This window comes from Microtus pennsylvanicus, chromosome 11 (assembly GCF_037038515.1).
Source record: "Microtus pennsylvanicus isolate mMicPen1 chromosome 11, mMicPen1.hap1, whole genome shotgun sequence".
NCBI lineage: Eukaryota > Metazoa > Chordata > Mammalia > Rodentia > Cricetidae > Microtus > Microtus pennsylvanicus.
Window position 1 is genome coordinate 23,837,172 of NC_134589.1, and position 20,504 is coordinate 23,857,675.

The following is a 20,504-nucleotide window of genomic DNA, read 5'->3' on the forward strand; positions in this document are numbered from 1 at the left end:
CATAACAATATTTCAATTATTAAGAGCAATTCAACTATGTTATTGAATTATAATTAAATGTGGAATTTGCCACATTTTGATGCCTTATATAGAATAAGAACCCAGGAGGCAAGAAATGTAGTTCAGTACTAGAGTGACTGCCTAATAGACTCTAAATAGACTCAATTTTTTTTTAAAAAAAAAAAAGGTCTCATTTAGCCCAGGCTAGCCCTGACCTCTCTATGTATTTGAGGCAGGCCTTGAACTTCTAATCCTCCTATCCCTATCCCCCGATTTGGGAATTGTAGGTGTGTGCTACCATACCTAGCCACAAAAAAATAAAGGGGAACTAAGTGTTTTGTTTTTCCTGGCTGTCCTGGAACTCACTCTGCAGACCAGGCATGAGCCACCACTACTGGCTGGAAGCTAAAAGTTTAGTTTACTCAACAGAAGAAGCTTTTCTCTTTCTCTTGTCAGGATTTCATCTTCTTTCATCCTAATGCCCCGTCTTAACCTGGGAACGTCGTAAAAGATACATCCCCAGAATAATAAAGACCACATAAAAAATACATCGTTAAAGGTCTGGCTGTCAGATCCAAAGTCATATTAGAATTTGATTGTGTTCTCCATCAGCTACTGGGGACTACAATGCCTGCTTTTTCATTTTGTTTTTGCTTGTTGGATTTTTTTTTATTTTGTTGCGTTTTAGAGAATGTGTGCATGCGTGTTTGTCTTTGTGGTTTTTTTTATTTGTTTTCTCTCTAAGTAAACCTGGCTAGCCTGGAACTCATAGAGATCCACCTGCCTCTGCCCTTTGAGTGCTGGAATTTAAGGCGTGTGTGACTACATCTGGCTTGTTTCCTCATTTCAATTTCCCGGAGTGAACTGAGGTGGCACATGCCTATACTCCCAGCATTTAGGAGTCAGAGGCAGGAGGATTCCAATTTGGAAGCCACCCTGGGCTATGCATTGATACTTTATGTCCCACCGAAAGTAGTAATCTCCCCATCCCTATCAACTGGATGGTCAACTTCAAGGACATTATTTATGTGATATTTAAATGGAAGCAGTGTCATTCACAGAACATACAGGATGAATGACGCATCCCTGAGCTGTTTGCTGGATGAATGAAAGTAATCCCATGATACTTCTTGTGAATTCCACGCCTCATCTTCATCAACTTTAAATCCTACCCTCCAACCTCAGTTCCCTTTCCAGGGTGTAAGGGAAAGACCATGAAGGAAAAGAATGGGAGGCGGCGGCAGCATTTGGTTACATGACTTCAAAACTTCAGTGAGATTCGGGTGCTGCTGGTTGGGCAGTGATGGGGGTCATGGAAGCAAGCATCCAATTCCCAAGTGTTTGTATCAGGGTATGTGCACACAAGTGCAGTGCCCTCAGGGACCAGAAAAGTCATCAGATCCCCTGGAGCTGGAGTTACAAATGGTGTGAGCTGGCACCTGTGGATGCTGGGACCTGAGCTCCCGTCCTCTGCGAGAGCGGTCCTCATTGTTAACTTCTGAGCCATCATTTATTGTTGTTGTTGTGCATATGTGTGTGCATAATGTATGTGCGCTCAGGCGTGCGCACTACAGCACACTTGTGGACGTCAGAGGACAACTTTGTGGAGCTGGCTCTCTGCTCCCACTGTTAGGCGAGTTCTGAGGATCCCACCCAGGTTACCAAGATTGTGACTCAGATACTTTCACTGAGCCAGCCACTTGACTGGCTCATCTAGACACTTTTAAGTTGTTCATTCACTAAAAAAAATAGGAAAAGGTTCTCCAGGTGTCTCACATGAAGCCAAAGTCCTACTTTAGTGCCAAAGGTGAACAGGGCAGGAAAGGGATCCATGGCTTACAGGAAAGACATGCCACTGCGTATTAGCCCTGTCCATATTAATGATCACTCCCAGCAGGTGGCCTTCAATTGATAACAGGAAAACAAGCAGAAGCAAAAGGACCAATGACATGATATAAAGCAGAAAAGGGAAGGAGGCACCAGAGATGTGGACCTTTGAAGTGGAGCTGGAGCAATGGAGTGGAGACCAGCAGGCCAGGTCATGCAAGGGTTGAGGAGTTAGCAAGGAGTTTTAAAAAAGAAAGTGATGGGTCAATTTTGAATTTTAGAAAATGGAGCTGTGATTAGTTTTTTTTTTTTTGAGGGTTTTGTTTTGTTTTTGTCAGCTTGACATACGTTAGGGTCATCTGGGAAAAAGGAATCTCAGTTGAGAAAATAAATGCCTTCATCAGATTTTGGCCTGCAGGTAAGCCCATGAGGGACACTCTCTTGATCATTAGCTGATATGGAAGAGGCCATGCCACTGTGGGCGGTGCCAACCTTGGTCAAGTGGTACCGGGTGCTATAAGCAAACCAGAAAGCAGCACTCCTCCGTGGCCTCCACTTCAGTTCTTACCTCCCGGTTCCCGCCCTGGCTTCCCTTAATGATGGGCTGTGACGGGGTTCTGTAGGACAAGCCCTTTCCTTCCCAAGTTGCTTTTAGTCATGGTCTTTATCACAGTAATAGGAATGCCTACTGAAGGGGACCAAAGTAGGGTCAGGGACGCCTATTAAAGAAGTTCTGCAGCTACTTTAACGGTAGTTTCTTTAATCAAGATGATGGCACAAGAAATGGAGGTGGAGACCCCAGAACATTTGAAAACTGGAATCTAAGAGGGCTGGTGACAGAAGGGACCCGCTTGAAACAAAGAGACCGTGGAGACAGAAGTGAGAAAAATAACTAATTTGCTCCCAAATACACACCATCCCTTCCCCCTCGAATGCTGCGTTAAGAGTAGACAGCAGGTTAGAGGCGGGGATCTCCGCCCACTGAAATCCGGGAATTTTCATTTAAAGTGGGCGGTCGTCAACGAAGGGTGCAACGGTGAAGAAGGTACTTCCGGTTGTTACGGAAGTGGGGCTTCGCACACTCCCAAGCTCCTCCCTCGGTGGCCCGGCAGAGTGACAGGATGGCTGAGCAAACGGCGCGGCTGCTGCTGCTAACTGCGGCAGTGGGGCTTGCGTGGGGCTCCCAGGGCGATCGCGAGCCGGTATACCGCGACTGCGTGCTCCAGTGCGAGGAACGGAACTGTTCGGGGGACGCACTGAAGCACTTCCGCTCCCTCCAGCCAATCTACATGAGCCTAGCTGGTAAGCCCCACCCTCCATGGGTAAGCCCCGCCCATTGACTTTAGCCCCGCCTATTGTGCCCTACTCTGAAATCTCAGAACCTCAGTTTCCCCATGGGTTCTCTCACGAATATTAAGGTGTGGAACCTCCTGAGTGTGTGTGTGTGTGTGTGTGTGTGTGTGTGTGTGTGTGTGTGTGTGTGTGTGTGTGTGTGTGTGTGCGTGTGTGTGTGTGTGTGTGTAGGGGGGAGTCTCATCACTCTGTCCGAGCCTCCCAGAGGCTTCTTTATATTTATTCAAACCACTACTTGTTAAACATGGCTTGCAAGACCTGAAATAACACAGGCTGCAGACCAGGAGCCTGCCCTTCCGGGTTTATAGCCTCTCCTTCCCCGAAGGCGGTGAATAGGATCCTTCACAAAGACACAGTGGTTTGAACCCTAATAGACCCGTACATTAGGCACTATATGCAATTGGAACAGGAAGGAATGGAGTCCGCTTCAAGGGGTGGAGGCAGGGATCACCGTGAAACAATTTAAAGAGGAGAGAATGGATGTGAACCAACATATTGGGCACCCACACTTGACAGGCTTCCCGGCAGGTCAGTTGACTTTCGCCAGAACTCATTCAGATAGTGCCCCGATCTATTTTACAGGTGGGAACACTCAGACAGATTAAGTCCCTTGCCCAGGGTCACACCGTCTATAAAGTGGTAAAGCAGAATTTCCAGTTCTGACCTGTTTGACCAACAGCTCATCTTCACTGCTACCCTTTCCATTCCAGAAAGAGGAAACAGAGAGCTTGGAGGCTCTGAGCAGATCTGGGTACACAAGGCAGCTTGCTTTACGCAGAGAACGGGGAGCCCGGTGTACAGAGTAGTGGCAATAGGGGAGTCAAGGCAGCTTGGAACCCAAGGAGTCCAGGGTGAAGGGTCTGAGCTGTATTTTCACAGGAGGTGGGAAGGCACCAAGGGCTCCTCCCTGGATTCAGAATGAAGAAGTATAAACCTAGGTCCCCATAGAGGGGTCTGTCCAATTCCAAGAGCTCCATCTTGGGTAAAGGGGGAAGAAACTATTTGCTTTGCTACCACTGCTAAAATTCTCCGCCCCCTCCTTCTCCTTGTGTCTACACTGCCCTTTCTTCTCTGTCCAAATGGGAAGTAAGATTTTGGGGATTTCCTCTGGCTCTCTCCAGCCTTCAGGTCCTCTTGGCCTCCATCCATGTGTGGGCTGCACCAGGCTGCCTATGCCTCCCTAAGCTACGACAGCGCTAGCTCTTTCTGTCTGTTTCAGGCTGGACGTGTCGAGATGACTGCAAGTATGAGTGTATGTGGTTCACTGTGGGCCTCTACCTTCAGGAGGGCCACAGAGTGCCCCAGTTCCATGGCAAGGTGAGTTAGAGAGGCAGGAAAGGTACGTAGCGATGGCCTTCAGCCCCCAAGTGGCCCCTGCTGTCTCAGCAGTCTGAGGTGGGGAGTCACAGGGAGGGAGGGATAGACAGGTACTCGTGCCCAGAAGGCTCTTGCTTTTCCCAGTGGTGCCTGCCAGTGTGCCCTGCTCCTGAATTTGGAGTCATAATGCCAGTGTCTCAAGTCAAGTGTGATGGCTCACACCTTTAATACCAGAACTTGGTAGGCAGAGGCAGATGGATCTCTAGAGTTTGAGGCCCGCCTGGTCTATGCAGACTGCCAAGGCTACATATAGGGTCATAGTTAGATCCTCTCTTCAAAACAACAAACACAAACGAGAAGATCTCTGTCCCTTCACAGTAGTGCTGAGCTTCTCGTGGCTGACTGGGATAGCTCCTGACCCCGACTTAGGTGTTTTTCCCATAGCGTCTCCAGTAGGAGTCGAGATCATCAGAAATACCCCTTAGATTGGCCAGCTTCTCGGTGCCTTTTGACCCAGTGTTATCTCATTTTGGCCCGTGGGCCGGAATTACTCATCACAGTTTAGCACAAAGCAATCAGGCACTTGGGGGACAATGCAAAGTAGCCGAGGAGGGATGGGACCTAGATCTGTATGGTTTCTCCTGGCCTGTCTGCTGTCCCCAGAATCAGGCTCCCAGTGCAGTGCCTGCTGGCCAGGATAAGAGTCCAGTCTTAGCCAGGGACTTCTGGAGAGATTCTCCTTGACTGGAGAGAATGTAAGGCTTTGGAACCAGCTGGAGAGCTAGCTGGTGATGAGCTGTCAGGGAAAGGCTGGCCAGGCCAGCGAGAGGCTGCCTCCCCTCCCCTCAGGCCTCCTCCCTATGCTCCTTTTGCAGTGGCCCTTCTCCCGGTTCCTGTTCATCCAAGAGCCAGCTTCCGCTGTGGCCTCACTGCTCAATGGCCTAGCCAGCCTGGTGATGCTGTGCCGCTACCGCGCCTCTGTGCCAGCCTCCTCCCCCATGTACCATACCTGCATGGCCTTCGCTTGGGTAGGTAGCCTGGCAGGACTCTGCACACCCTGTTCTGAGCTGAGGATCCCTTCCATCCCCACTGATGGGCTTCTAGAGACCAGCGTCTCTCTTTTACAGGGCTAATGGAAGGTGCTACACCTTCATTGTTACCAGGCTGGTCTTCTTGGGAAGGAGGGAAGTCACACATTGTTGCCCTAAGTGAGGAAACTACAAAAAGATTCAATTGAGCGGTTTGCTAACACAGATGGGAAGTGAATCATACGGATCATGCTAGAACTTCTGGTCTTTTCAAGACCGCTCTGGAAGATTGATGTGTCTTTTATTCTGGCCCAGACGTCTTATCAGTACTCAGCCTGATCCTGGTTTCTCCTTGGAGAACCCAGGTGGGTCCACCTGAATAGGAAAAAATTCTCAGCCTCATCAGTGTGGCTGGTCTGAGGAACTAGAATCCAGGGCCTGGGATCACTGGAGAAATGTGGACATGGGTACAGAGGAGCACTGGGTGACAGTAAGAAGCTGCAATGGGTATCTTGGGGGCAGAGCTTCTCTGACGGACCTGAGGGGAAAGAAATCCTCACCTACCCACCTTCCTGCCGTAGGAGCCTCCATTTGTGCCCTCTGGACACCTGTTGCATGCTAAGCACTTACTGGGTGCTGGAGGCCCCAAACATGTAAACACACACAGGTCCTTGCCCTCTTGTACTGGTCTCACATCACACGATCGATGTCAAAGTACAGCCTCGAAGAAACACAGAAGAGGGGAGGAGCTTTAGGGCGTGTGGTGGGGCTGGGCCCCCACAGGGCAACAAGGGAAGGCTTCCCAGGATATGAGACAGATGCGAGGATTGGAGGTGTCTGCATAAACATGAGGAGAGCAGGGGAGTCTTCTAGACAGAGGACAGAAAGAGTAAAGACAGCAAAGGGTCAGGGGCAGCTGCAGGCTAGAAAAGCCAGGAGTCCCAGGGCAGGACAAGGAGAGAAGGTAGCTCCTGGATCTGGTGGCTGGAAGACTCTGACCACAGCTGATAGCACAGGTGTGCTGAGAGGCACAGGCTGAGTTGGACACAGGAGGGGATGGACAAGGAAGGAGGCAGTAGATCCACGGTAATTATAACTACTAAGGGCTATGGAACAACAGCGAAAGAAAGGGAGAGAAGGGACGGAAGAAAGAGTTTGGGACAGTTGAGCAGAGTGACCGTGCCTGTAATCCCAGAAGCAGAAGGACTTTGAGTTCAATGTCGCCATAGGCTGCATATTTGAGACCCTATCTTATTTTTGTTTTCTTGAAAGACATAGTGGTCTTTAGTCCTAGCACTCAGGAGGCAGAGGCAGGTGAATCTCTGAGTTTGAGGACAGCCTGGTCTACAGAGTGAGTTCCAGGACAGCCAGGGCTACATAGAGAAACCCTGTCTTGAAAAATCAAAAACAAAACAAAGCAGCTTTTTTAAAATTTGGAAACTGAAGTTACACCTGGATGCAGCATGAGTCCAAGGCTAGCCTGGGCTACATAGTCAGCTCTGGGACAGCGAGCGCTATGGAGGAAAGCCATGTGCTTGTGGTGCTGGGCTTGTCCCTAGCGTTTGACCAGCGTTTCCTCATGGGATCCTTGTCATATACCTGTGCTTGAGTAAGACTCAAGCACACAGGGCTTGGCCTCAGATAGCAGCTAAGAAGTCAGCAAGTAGAGAAGACAGGGCTAGCTTCTGGCACTGCACTGCTGGGCAGCAGGGTCTGAGTGCTCGCTGGAATAAACACACGTCCTCCAGTAGGGGACAGATGCCAAGTTGTGGGAACCCCTTCTTGCCTTTATGGGGTCTCCAGGGACACAGGGTCTGCTCTGGTGAGATGGTTTAGATTTTGCTTTGCTGAGACATGGTCTCACTGTATAGCCCAGGATGGCTGTCAGTGGTTCGCCCTCCCTGTGAGCGGCTGGGCGTTGCTGTGGTAGGCAGGCACCGTTGCACTTATTCTGGTCTGGATTTCACACTTGCCACTGCGCCTTGTGTTTCTCCCCAGAGGGCGTGGCGGCGGACTTTGTCCTGGGCCGGGGCTTCTGGAACAAGTGTGGCCCTCATTTGTGCTGGGGTGTGGATGGCAGGGCCCTTTGCCAGCTCCAGTCCTGTGATGGGCCAGGGGTGTCTATTCTCCGATAACCCTGGCCCTCAGTGGAGTCCCTGAAACTTCAGCACGGGAAGGCATCCCCTGCCTTGCTATTTCGACCCAGGTGCAGCCTGGGCAGGTACCTGGAAGGGCTGGGGAACCTGCCTGAGTTGTGTATGCTGTAGCCCTTTGACTTCCTGGAGTACGGGGCCTGGCGCTCTGCCAAAGCTAGGAGACTGAACCAATTCCCCACACCTTTGTCCAGCAGAAAGATCCTCACATGCAGAGGGAGATGAAATGGCAGGGACTGATTTTGACATCTCTGTTGAGAAAGCTTCAGGAGATAGGCTGGAGCTGTACAGGAGGGTGGCCAGAGCTCAGGAAGGACTTCCCAGCTGTGACAAAGGCCTTGAAGCAGACAACATTCAGAAATGAAAAAAAAAATGTAAATATTTATTTGTTTGTGTGCATGCAATGCACGCGCTACGGCTTGATGTGGAGGTCAGACAGTAACTCAGGAGAACTGATACGCTCCTACTGTGTAGGTCCTGGGATTTGAACTCGGGTCATCAAGCTTGGCACAGGTGCCTTCATCTAAACCATCTCGCCAGCCCAGGAATCCTTCTTTGATGATGGGAAAGAGCCCCGCCTCCCCTCAGAGTGAACCCAAGGCAGTCTTGTCCTTCTGGACTGTGGCCCCAGGGAGGGGACAGGGTGGCAGCAGACATCATATTTAACATTCTGCCTCCCCCACTTCTGAGACACCAAGCTATTTAAAGATCCACTTGTCCCCACCGTGATGGTGTCAATGACAGCTCCGAGCACTGGGGCTTAACACTGGGGTCAAATTCCTGACAGATCTGGCTCTCTGGCATCCAACCAGTGTCATGGCTGATATTTTTGTCTGTTTTTTTATTTGCCAGCAGACTTGAAACAGCCTCCTGTCCCCCTCCAGCAGCCTTCCTGTCCCTTCATTCCTGCCACTACTGCCACCCTGGCCCTCCCATTCTCACCTACCCTGCTGGTCCCGCCCACCACACTGCAACCAAGGAGTGCAGAGCAGTTGTGCACGGGGCCTGCCCCTCCCCTCCCTGCCCATCTGTCCCCTACTCCTGTCTGACTACAAGCTCTGAAGAGAAACAGCACCTGCTGGGACCGCACTCATGGGACAGTGGGACCGCACTCATGGGATGGTGGCTTGGGAACGCGAAGAGGGACTTTTCCCATAGCTCCATTTGACCTTGATCTTGATGGCTCTCGAGGAAAGACAAGTTGGAGGTCAAATGAAGGGAAGTGGTGGGGTGAGCCTGGGGGACCTGATGAGGGAAATTAAGGTTCATAGAACACCTGTGTACCAAGCAGTGGCCGTAAAAACTATGTGTAGTGGGAAACAGAGACAGTTTGCACAGGGACACACAGGGAATGCTGCCTGAGACCAGAGCTTAAAGCCTCTCTGTTTGCCTCCTGTGTTCTTAATGACACTGCCTTGAGTCTTGAGTCTAAAGAAAGGATCCGAAAGACCCCACCCTTCATGGGACACTCCTTAAGAGAGGGACGTCCCCAGGGTGCAGAGTCCAGGCTTCAAATAGGACTCAGTAAGTTGTTGGCCCCTGGGAGGCAAGGGATGAAGAACCCAGCCGCCCCCACCTGTGTGTGGGGCTAAGGCCTAGCCCAGTACACCTCCACCCTCTTCTTCCAGTGTTCCAACTGCCACTTAGATCAACCCTCTTGTCACCTCCCCTTTCCTGCTGTGGGTGACAAGAAGGCCTGGCTGGCTGCCAGCGCCTGTTGCCTTCCCCTCCTCCCTAAGATGTCCCTGCACCTGGCATGCTGGGCCTTGGGCCTAGGTCCTGTCTCCAGCCCGGGGTCCCTCCTCTCCCCACACTGACCCAGCTCACCACAGGCCTTGTGATGGAGGACATGAGGGCCATTCAGACCATTCCCCACTTGAGGAGGGGGCCCTTATATGTGCTCTGAACTTTGAGGGTCACAGCCTGTGTCCCAAGTCAGGTTTGGCCACTCATCCTTCATAAGCCAACCTCAAAAGCCAGATGAGTAGTGGAAAACAGAAAAAGGAGATCTTTTCAGTGTGACCACGTTGGTAAGTCCATTTATTAAGGATGAGTGACCGAACCTGGTTTGGGACATGGGTTGTGACCTTCCCTCTCGGGTTCCATAGCAGGCTGAGGTACAGCCAGGCGCCCATGGTAAAGCGCCTCCCAAGTCTGAGGAAAGGGCCAGCAGAGGAGGCCTACCCACCATGAGGCACACCTCAGAGCCTTGTCATTCCTCAGGTAGCCCTTCGTATGTAGAAGGACTGGCTGGAGAGAGAGCCAGGCTTCACAGTGGGCGCGCGGGGGGGGGGCAGAGGGCCCCCAGGCCAGAGCCCAGCATCAGGAGTACCTTGCCTGCCTGACTCCACCCTGCCCTCAATTCCTAGTAGCATGTGCCCCTCCTTGCAGGACCCTACAGGCTGGCTTCCTGACCTGCTCCTGTGGCCCCTGACTGACCATTTGTTATGGTCCCCAAGTGGGCAGCTCCTCCAGGCCTGTCCGGCAGGCATCTCTGTCCACCTTCCCGGGTATGGCAGCCCAGGCCCTGCTTTTCCCTTTGTGACTAGGGGCCACAGATTTCTGTCTCCTCCCTAGCCCGCCCTTCTCTCAGTAACCTGGGCCTCTGCTATGGACTTAGGCCTCGAAGAAAGTGCCAGCCGCGACTCCCACAGGATGGTGTGTGTGCAAGTCCCAGGCTCTGCTGTTCCAGGAAGAGGGCCCCCAGCATTCCCCTGGGCCATTCCACTGCAGCCTCCTCAGCCCTGCCCCTTCTCCTCCCAACCCTCCGGAGCAGGGACTGGCCCAGCGGGTTAGGCTGGCCCAGCCAGGAGGAAGCTGGGCTAAGTTGGCCACAGTCTTCCTCAGAGGCTGGCTCCAGTGGGATCTGCTTCCTCTCCCTCCCGGGATTGCTGCTGCTCCAGACACACCCCAAACTAGCTCAAGCCCCCCACCTACCCACCCACCCACCCACCTCATTCCCGCCCCCAGAAGCTGAGGTCACAGTCTCCCCTGGGCTGGGGTGGGGTTGTCATCACCTGGCTGTGGGGGAGGAGGCAGGGCCCTGGGGGCTGTTGTCTTAGAGATTGGGTAATTTGGGAACTCGACTCTGCCAGGACTGGTTGCTGAGCCAGGCTAGAACCTGTGGACTGTAGCTCCTTTGGCCTGAGGGATTTGGGTGGCAGTTTACAGTTTCTGGGAAATCCTGTGGGGACCGGCTGGGCGTGAGTGAGGCCTGGGTTTGTTCAGAGGGCTTGAGGCACAGGATGTACTCTTTCCCCCAGCAGAGCTCCACAGGTCTCCTTCACCTTGGGCAGCATGCTGACTGACCTCTCCTTCCTCAGGTGTCCCTCAATGCTTGGTTCTGGTCCACAGTCTTCCATACCAGGGACACTGACCTCACAGAGGTGAGCTCCTCCCAGCCCCTGCATGGTACAGTCCCAGGGGAGCCCAGGAGAGGGCAGAGCAGGCTCCTTAGAGTGAAGACAGCTCCATCTGCAGAGTCTGCTAGCCCAGGGCAGCCCGTGGAGTCTTACCTGGATCATGCCAGGAGAGTTTTGTCATTGATTTCCTGATCTCTAAGGCCACTGAGCCTGGGAGAGATGAAGTCGTTTTCCCTGGGTCACCCAGCGAATGTGATCAGGACTGGAGTTCATGTCTATCACACCCCAAATGGCATTTTGAATTCCATAGTGTGCCTTCATAGTGAGGCCCTTCTCAAAGCCATGAATGTCTCACTGCTGGGCCATGTAGAACGTTTTCTAATGTGGACACAGAGAAGCAGCCATAGGCAGAGGGGATGCAAGACGGGGCTCCTGCAGATTGCAAGCCTAGACCCTGTCCCTCACTGCCTCATCCCTGGGGCTCTTCTGTGGGCCTGCCCTGTGCTGTGTTCCGCTCCCTCACCTGGCCCTCCTGGCTCTCCCTACCCGCAGAAGATGGACTACTTCTGCGCCTCGGCTGTCATCCTGTACTCTGTTTACCTGTGCTGTGTCAGGTGAGCCCTGGGGGCTGTGGGCAGAGAGGGAACTGTCCAGAGCGTCTTCCTTAGCCTTCTCACGTTTCTGCAGGGCTGTCTTGGGTGGGGGTGCCAGGGACAGAAGGGATCTGGCTTCTCCTTGTGGCCCTTGGTTTCTGGGAAACCATTGGTTCAGCGGGGGCAGGGAAGGACAGTGGCTTCAGCAAGCCCTCACCCCTTTGGGCGAGGGGGTAGTTGCAGGAACATGGCTCTGGGGATAGCCAGCCAGCCACTGTCTGAGCTGCTCTGGGTGGTGGACAGGACCGTGGGACTGCAGCACCCGTCCGTGGCCAGTGCCTTCGGCGCCCTGCTGCTGCTGCTCCTGTCAGCGCACATCTCTTACCTGAGCCTCGTCCGCTTCGACTATGGCTACAACATGATGGCCAACGTGGCCATAGGTGAGGCCCCTTGCAGAGCTGTGGGTGGGCAGGAGGTGGCTCCCTGGGGGATGCTCTAGAGAGACTCTTGAGGGCAGGGAGGAGTTGAGATGGGAGGCTGGTGGTGGGTGGAGTCGGGGCGAGGCAGCTAGAGTCAAAGAGGACGGCCAGTGAGTGGACCTCTTGTGTCCCTGGCCCCCAGGCCTGGTGAACCTGGCCTGGTGGCTGGCCTGGTGCCTATGGAACCGCCGGCGCCTGCCGCACACGCGCAGGTGTGTGGTGGTGGTGCTGCTGCTGCAGGCGCTGTCCCTGCTGGAGCTGCTCGACTTCCCGCCCCTCTTCTGGGTCCTGGACGCCCACGCCATCTGGCACATCAGCACGATCCCTCTCCACATCCTCTTTTTCAGGTGAGTGCCACCCCCTGCCTCGGGGTTTCCTCCTCTGCACCCTAGGGCAGACTGGGGCTCCCTGTGCCCACTCGGCCTTCCCACTTGCCTGCTGTCACTCCACTGTCTGGGGGGGTTCTCAGAGCTGGGTGACTGCCTCAGTGGGGTCATCTCCACACCCACAGGTTTCTGGAAGATGACAGCCTGTACCTGCTGAAGGAATATGAAGCCAAGTTCAAGCTAGACTAAAGATGCTCGAAAGGGACACACCGGCCTCGCTCCTGCTTCTCTTCCCTTCTCCCCCTTGAGATGACTGTTTTCTCCTTTTAGCTTCTTGAACTTGAACATGTGGGGTATGGGCTTGGAATCATAGAGCCACCCGCCCCTTGCTAGCTTTCACAGCCAGGGCCTCCTCGCTTCTGGGACAGGAAGTAGGCAGCCCAGCTGTGCCTGGGGCTGAACTGGGAACAGGTGTTGAGGTCTCCAGAGAGAAGTGCTGCTTCTGTCTCTTCAGCCCACTCCCTTCTCCACATCGCACACCCTGATAGTACCACCCCACGTAGGGCCACTTACCCCTAAGTGCCACACCTACAGGCTTTTGGGGTACATTGGGGTCTCTTTTTGTCAGGGAGCCACTAGGTGGCACTAGAGGCCTGCTCTTCGGCTGCCCAGGTTTCTTCGTGCGTCTGAGGAACTGAGCTGCGGGGCGCTGGTACCAAGGAGGGGCTTTCACCCTGTCTCTTGAACCAGCCACCCTTTCCTTCAGAGCCAAGACCCCCGGGGACTCAGGATTAGAACTCTGGCTTCCGTTCTGGTTGGGAGTGGGCACATTCACACATAGAGGGATGTGGACCAAGCTAGGCGCAGAGATAGTCAAGGAGCTGAGTTTGGCAGCACTGGGGCATCGTGGGCCTGTGCAGAGAGTGGCTGTGTGCTCAGGAGGCAGGTGGGCGAGGGTGGCTTGGGAAGGTATGTCTGAGATGAACATGAATGTGCTACACTCGTAGGAGGCGGGAGTGGAATGGGGGAACCAAGCCATCACCAGCAGCCATTTGAGTCCAAGTCTCCCCAAGACCCCAAGTCCTGCCAGCTGCTAGTATGTGCACATGACCTGTTGGGTGCAGTGCGTGTGGATGCCACCCAGGACCCCTTTGGCCTCCACTTCCACTCCAAATCACAGCTCCCACCCCCCGCTGCATGTCCTGAGAGCACCCTGCAGAACTAGCCCCTGGAGGGCAGAGCGAGGAAGGGACAAAGTGTCCCCCCTTGGCTCTTCTCTCCCTTGGCATGGTGTGCCTCCCACTCCAGTTCCCTGCTGGAGCCCCTGGTCACAGCCTGGACTTTGGGGGCATCAGGCAAAGGGGAAAGAGGGTGTGGAGCTTGTGTCTGTATGGGGTCTCCACCCTCCATAGGGGAGCTTGCTCTCCCAGGGTAAGCCCAGGGCAAGCAGGGCCCATACAGCCTGCATCCTGAACCAGCCCATCAGGAAGGCAGTCTGTGACTGGGCTCTGCCTCTATCCCCTGCCCTCTCATTGTGGGGAGGGTCGCTGAGCCAGGGCTCCAGCTCAGGTACTCGGACAGTCTTATCAGGATTTTTTGATACTAAGAACAATTTTAAGGCCAGAGACAATAAAGGACGTGTGTAATAAACCAATTTCTGGCCTCACCCTGGTTCTGCTCCTCTGTGTATAAAGTGGGCGGAGAGAATATCTCTACCTGGGTATATGGGAGTGAGGGTGGCATGGGGCCCAGCAGAGCCCTGGGCCACTGTGTGTGCGTGTGCATGTGTGCGTGTGTGTGTACGTGTGTGTGTGTACGTGTGTGTGTGTACGTGTGTGTGTGCGTGCTGGTGGTGGTGGTGGGGAGCTAGCACCTCTAGCTCTTGACTTCTTGTTTCTCGACCTGTATTTGTGTCTGGACTTTACTGCCCCCCTGCTAACCACGTCATCCGGATCTCCTGACTCCCCGGCTGTGGCTCTTCTTACTCAGGCTCTCTAGTTCACTCTAGGGACAAGCTGGCAGGACCGGCTACTGATGAGGCAGAGTGACTGGCCACTAGAAACACACAAGTGCCTGGCATGCAGCAGGGGCTGCTTGTGCCCTCCTGAACTTGGCCTTCCTGGGGTGGGGAGAATGGGTGGTACAAAAAGAAGCCTTCAGGGAGGCTTCCAGGGAAAAAAAGAAAAGCTAGGATTGGATCCTCCTAAGTCTCAGAGGTCTCTGCCTACTCTTGGCTTCTAGGAGCTCCACAAACAGCACTGGCAAGCAGGGAACCATTGCTTTATTAGGTACCAGTTCAGGTAATACAGAATTTGGGGACCATTGCTTTTTTAGGTACCACTTCAGGTAATACAGAATTTGGGAGGCACAAGACACCCGGCATGTAGGGCCCTCACTCCTGCACCCCCGTCTTCTGAGCCCAGGCAAAGAAGACACCCTTGACGTCATCCACACCCGTGCGGAGATGGGCAGGCATGATGTAGGTACGAAGGTCTCGTACCTCATAACCACCAAGGACCAGGGCCTCCCTCACCTCCTCCTCTGACACTGGCACTACAGACAGCCTGGCCTCACCAGCAAGGTACCACGACTCCTCTAGGGCTCCGATGAGGAGGAGATGACCCCCTGGCTTCAGCAGTGTGGTGATGTGCTGCAGAGCCCGCTGGAAGCTGGCAAGATCTGGGCTCACAGCCTCTAGGCAGAAGGCGGAGACCAGGGCATCCGCAGGCAGGGGTGCCAGGCTTGAAGGACCCAGGGGCTGGGGCTGGTGTACATCAATGGGCAGGACTCGCTTCACCCTCGTTCGGAGCTGGCGTTCCTTCTCCTGCCAGGATTCGCTGTACAGGGTAAATAAGGCAGGGCTCAGCCCCTCTGCTGCCCTCCACCCCCAACCCACCACACCACAGGAAGCTTCTAGCCCAGCTCTCACCCCTTGCCCTCGATGAGGCAAGCATGCTGGCTGTACACACTCCAGTCGAAGGCTCCGGGTTCCTCCCGAAGCCAGAGTCCCAGCTCCTGCCGGTTGACCTCCAAGAAGTCTGTCATGGTGATGTCCTCAAAGTAGGCGCAGGCACTGAGTAGCTGGTATATGGTGGGGCCTGACCCAATGTCGATGAGGGCCTGTCCAGACACCTCACCTGGGTGAAGCAGAGAGAAGGGGGTTCCAGGTTGTCCCTGCCTCAGCCATATTTCCCCTCCCATGCTCTCCTAGCCCTTCTGGGTAGTGTGAGTGCCGGGAACAAGTATGGACGGACACAGAAATCAGGTTCTCCTGGGGCCAGCGTGGCTCCTCTATCTCCGGAACCACCACTCTAAAGCTAGGTTTAGTGAGGATCAAGTCGGAAGATTCTGAGACACCCAACCTTTCTCTCCACAGTCTCCAACCTCTGCCTCAGACTCCATGTCAGTGTCTCTCCTGCACCCCACCCTGCCTGTCTCTCAATCCTAAGCGCCTTCCCCTCGAAAGAAAAGGAGTCTAAATTGCCTAGTCAAGCCATCCGATTCCGTGGCTCAAGCCGTCCTCCAGCCTCAGCTTTCCTGGTAGCTGGGACTGTAGGCAGTCACCACCATGGAGCCTGGCTGACTTGCTTGCTCGCTTTTGATTGCACAAACCTTGTAAGTTTGCTTCTTGGTCCCCATCTAGTGTGCATTCGTGCATTCTTGTTTCCCTCTCCCCCCCCCCTTTTCTTCCCTCATGACTTCTGCTCTCTCATGCCTCAGTTTCCGGCGCTCACCCGTGGCAAAGGTTTGCGCCATGCAGCGCAGCTTCCAAGGCCCGACGCCATCAGGGCTACTCAGGTCTCCACGAGGAGGAGCGTAGTTGTTGCGGAGGTAGGCGCGGGGCTCGAAGCGCTGGTAAGCCCAGGCAACAGCTGCCCGGCCAGGGTCCGAATCAGAGGCCATCTCTGCAGCGTGGTTCGGATCTGTGCCACGGCTCATGCTTCTGTTAGGGCCGCCTATCCCCTGCTTGCCTCGCCATCCCTTTATCTACCACGGCCCCCCACCCCTCTGTTGCAGAGGCGGCGGAAGAGGGATGAGGCGCTCGGGGCCACTACGTCTCTGTCACCCCATCCATCTCTGTTAGTGTCCGGAGAAACAGACACGCGGGGGTGTAGGGGCACCTTCTGGAACATAGATAGCTCCCTCTCCGCTCCACCCTCGCTCTGCACCTAACACTTATCAGCCCTCCACCCATACCTTCTTCCCCTGCTCACCCCTTCCAGTGCTGCCCTGCACCCCAACCTCAATTCCGGAACCCCTGCCAGGCATCCCAGCTCCTCTCCAGCCTCCCATAGACACTTTTGCTCAGAATTCCATCCCTTTTCTTTCCCAAGGTTTGGATAGCCCATGTTTCCAGTCCCAGTGTCCTCCTCCAAACCCCCCCTCTCTTGGGGCATCCCTTACAAATCCCCCTTCTTAATAATGCCATCCCTTTCTCCAAGCCTGGATCCCAACTCTGTCTTCCAGAAAGGACACTCTGTTCTGGCCTCTGTCTTGGTGGCCCGGGGGAGCCCCTGAACAGGTCTCTCTGCCTTGAGGATCCGATGGCAGTGGAGATAAGAGGTGAGCGGGCTAATGCTCTTAGCAGGCAGAACAGCGGGGCATCCCCTGCGGGCCTCTGGGGCTGTCCGTTGCTTATCTGGGGCCTAAGCACAGCCGGTTCAGGATGTTCCTGCCACACCAGGGACACCGGACTCAGGTAAGAACAAAGAGTACTGAGCGCATTCTTGGTACTGCCACGGCCACTAGAGGGGCACATGGCGCACTTTTGGCATTCCAAGGATACTGGTCCCTGACACTTCTCCCCAGTCAGCACTCCTGTCCCTACCAAGGAGCTGGCAGGGCCTGGCTCGCAGGTTTTGCTTGGTGCTCCAGGGACCTGGCACACAAGCCTCCACTCTTCCTACTCGTCTGCTCAGAAGGGCACACCACCCTGCCAACAGCATCTTCCGTCTCCCCAAAGAGGAACTCTCTGGATGAGCCCTGCACCCTTCCAGGGTGGGTAGGATACTGGTCTCTGCTAAGATAGCCCTGGTCTTCCTATCCAGTCCTCCTCTGCGCTCCTTCCTTATTCCAAAGGGACGGTCTCCTTGCTGGCTTGACACCCAGGATGGGACACGCATCAGCATAACAGCTGCAGGGGTCATAGACAGGAACCTGATCCTGTCCTCCCACCCAGGCCGGGGAGGGTGGGGCACCCGCTGCCAGCCAAGGACTGAATCTGTCTGGATCTACAACTGACAGGCCTGTGGGTCACTGACCCCATCCACACCCCAAGGCACAGCCAAGGGCAGCCTCTGTGCCAGCCCCTTCCATATCCTCCACAGATATCATTTAAACAAACCCTGATGCCAGCTGGCCTGCTAGGTACTCTCCAGTGCCAGGGAGTGGACACGAAAGCCAGGACCGGGCAGTGACACAGGAAGGGGGGCCAGTTACCCTGTTTATAGCTCTTCCCCTGCACCCCACCCCTAAGCATGGAGTATATCCTCTGGCTGTGCCGTATTTAGCTCAAATGCATGGCTGTTCCCAGAAGTGCCTGGGAGACGCCAATGCTCATCCCCAACCACAAAGAAAGAGAGAAGCCTGGAACATGGTTGAGCATTTATTGCAGTGCTAACAGAGGGTGCTGGGGGCCTGCCCTGCTCCTGCCCTCTTCACATCCCCCTCCCTCTAGTCTTCAAGATTCCTTCCCAGAACATTCCAGATCCCTTTTTTGTCCTACTCCGTTTCTGTAACTGAACAGGTCTGTTTCCAGGGGCCTCTCGCCCGCCTCGTCAGTATCTCTTGTCCCTTCTTCTGGGGCTAAGGGTACTCAGCTCTCCACATCTAGGGTCCACCATCTTTGCTCCCCTTCCTTTGGGAACTCAGGACACCTACGCATCCTGGCCTCTGGCTCTCTCCTCCCATAGCCCCCACCTCTGGGCAAACTACAAAGCGGCCATGGCCAGCAAGCAGCTCTCCTCCATGGTCCTAGCCAGGAAGGGCCCAGCCCCAGGCAGACACGGTGGAGCCGGAGTCCGTCTCAGCCTCTCTGAGCTTCCTGAGACATGGATCTAGACAGGGTACGCCGCAGGGCCCCGGGTTTGCTGACAGGTACCACGGGGGGAAGCTGCTTGGTGATCTCAGCCACGTCCTGGCGCTCCACGCACTGGCCGCCCAGGGCTGTCTCCAGTGCCAGCAGTTCCCGCAGCTGGATGGGGGTCTCCTCGCGCTCCTCCTTGGCAGCTCCCACCTTGGTGGGGGTGAAGATGGGCAGCGGCAGCACCCGCTGGTACGGCAGCTGGTATTCCTGCAGCCCACGGCCTAGGATGCCCAGGCGCATCACCAGCCAGGGTGAGCGTTGCACCACGGCCTGACACTGTCCCTGTCTGTGGTAGGTTTCATGTCTCTGAGTATCTTCCTCATGCAGGGAGCATCTGAAAGTAGAGAGAAGGGTAGTGAACTCCTGAGGACGGCTGTTCGGGTCTCAGGCTAAGTGGCGTCTCCCTGGATGGCCAGGTTTCTGGGGTAGGGGAGGGCCATCAGAAACTGAAGGGCTTGAGACTCTGGTGTGGACAGGGGGCTCTAGGGAAGCAAAGGCAGACTTTCCAGGTGATCCGTCACACTCACCCCTCTTCCGGCCTGGTTGACAGAGTCAGATCTTTCCACTCAGCCCAGAAGGCTTCCCGGCGTTCCTGGTTCTCCTCAGACACTTGGCAGCTCAGCTCTGAAGTGGCCATGATCCCTTCTGCTCCCTCTGCTACGCCTGGCTCCTCCGGAGCCCTTTAAATAGCCCCCTTCTCCCACCGCTCCCCCTCTTCCAGGGACTATTTTCAGCCCCTCTGGCGTCAGATGCTATAAGCAGAGCCAAGACTCACTAGTGGAGGGGGGGCTCTGAGTCCAGGGCGGGGGTTGGGGTACCTAGATGCTGGCTGCTCCCGGGTCAGAGGTCAGCTTCTAAAGAAAGGAAGATGCTCCGGTGGGGTCTGGGGTCCTCAGAGTGGCACCTCCAGGTATGTCTCATTCTGTAAATACCATCTCAGCCCAGGCACATGCCCAGCCTCGTGCCACCTTGGCACGGTCCTCTGCCCTGCCTGCTCCCCCTTGCCCAGGAAGGACAGCAGCTTGTCTGTAAACAGAACAGGAGAAGTAGGAATTGATGCCCCCCTCACTCTGTCCCATGGCTGCCGTCTCCCCTTCCTGGGCTCAAGGGCACGCGTACCTTAGTGAGGCCCCTTCACTAGAAAGATCATGTAACCATGTCCTCAGGCGTCTACACAAAACCTGGTTCCTAACCAGCAACATACCAGCAGGGGAGGGGGCACGATTGCCACACCTGAGACCCCTGGGTAAGAATCTCTGTGTGAGTTCATTCCCTAGGATCAGCCGTTAGAGAAGTTGTCTGCTAAGGGTCATAGGTCAGGGTGTAGGAGGCAGGTGTGGGAGGTGCCACTCACTCCCAGCGGCCTATGTGGGGAAAATGGGGTGAGCTAGAAACGGGGTGTGTGTGTGTGTGTGTGTATTCAGCAGTCAGGAGACCCAGCACCAGCCTCTAGCTGGATGTTTTATGTAACCAGGGGACAGTCCCTACCCTCTTCTGAGTCTCACTTTCTATGTTTTCCTGGCCACAGCGGAGTGACCCGGAGAACTCTGGGACCTGGCAGCTCCGTGGTTTTACCTGGGGACTAGCTACTAGCTCTCTCACATAAAGCAGAGGACAAAGGTGTCATGAGAACACCCAAGCACCCAGGGAGCAATTCATGGTACAAGCTGGTGAACAAGAAGGTGGGCTTGGGGGTGAGGAGCGGGGGAGAGGAAAGAGGGCATTGCTGAGGGAGTAAGCAAAGGCCACCAGAAGAAGTGACAGAAGTGGAGGACTCCTGGGGACGCAGAACTGGACATGACTCATGGCTGAGACCTCTGCCACGCCACAAACCATTTCCCTCACAGCCCTACGGCACTGGTCCCTTCCCTTGGACAAAGGAAATGGAGGCTCAGGAAAGGTTTGCCCTGTTTTACCTTGTACCCAGCCAGGACCAAGACAAATCCACCTGGCTCCAAGCTAATACTCCTGTAAAATCCAT

General features: G+C 54.8%; 3 protein-coding genes across 3 annotated transcripts; 1 reads left to right on the plus strand and 2 right to left on the minus strand.

Annotated features, from left to right (window-relative positions):
- The first annotated feature begins 2,871 nt into the window (after positions 1-2,871).
- Positions 2,872-14,104, plus strand: Pgap3 (post-GPI attachment to proteins phospholipase 3). The gene is made up of 8 exons (XM_075990837.1): positions 2,872-3,129; positions 4,400-4,497; positions 5,373-5,525; positions 11,002-11,064; positions 11,593-11,654; positions 11,937-12,073; positions 12,255-12,459; positions 12,624-14,104. The coding sequence occupies exons 1-8, from the start codon at positions 2,949-2,951 to the stop codon at positions 12,685-12,687; spliced, it is 963 nt and encodes a 320-aa protein (XP_075846952.1). The 5' UTR covers positions 2,872-2,948; the 3' UTR covers positions 12,688-14,104.
- Positions 14,105-14,830: 726 nt separating this feature from the next.
- On the minus strand, positions 14,831-16,558 carry Pnmt (phenylethanolamine N-methyltransferase). The gene is made up of 3 exons (XM_075941789.1): positions 16,173-16,558; positions 15,368-15,575; positions 14,831-15,275 (listed from the first exon to the last, which is right to left on the minus strand). The coding sequence occupies exons 1-3, from the start codon at positions 16,375-16,377 to the stop codon at positions 14,831-14,833; spliced, it is 858 nt and encodes a 285-aa protein (XP_075797904.1). The 5' UTR covers positions 16,378-16,558.
- Positions 16,559-18,030: 1,472 nt separating this feature from the next.
- Tcap (titin-cap) lies at positions 18,031-19,200 on the minus strand. Its single transcript, XM_075990838.1, has 2 exons — positions 19,051-19,200; positions 18,031-18,857 (listed from the first exon to the last, which is right to left on the minus strand). Exons 1-2 carry the CDS (start codon positions 19,158-19,160, stop codon positions 18,464-18,466), a joined length of 504 nt encoding a protein of 167 aa, XP_075846953.1. The 5' UTR covers positions 19,161-19,200; the 3' UTR covers positions 18,031-18,463.
- Positions 19,201-20,504: the final 1,304 nt, after the last annotated feature.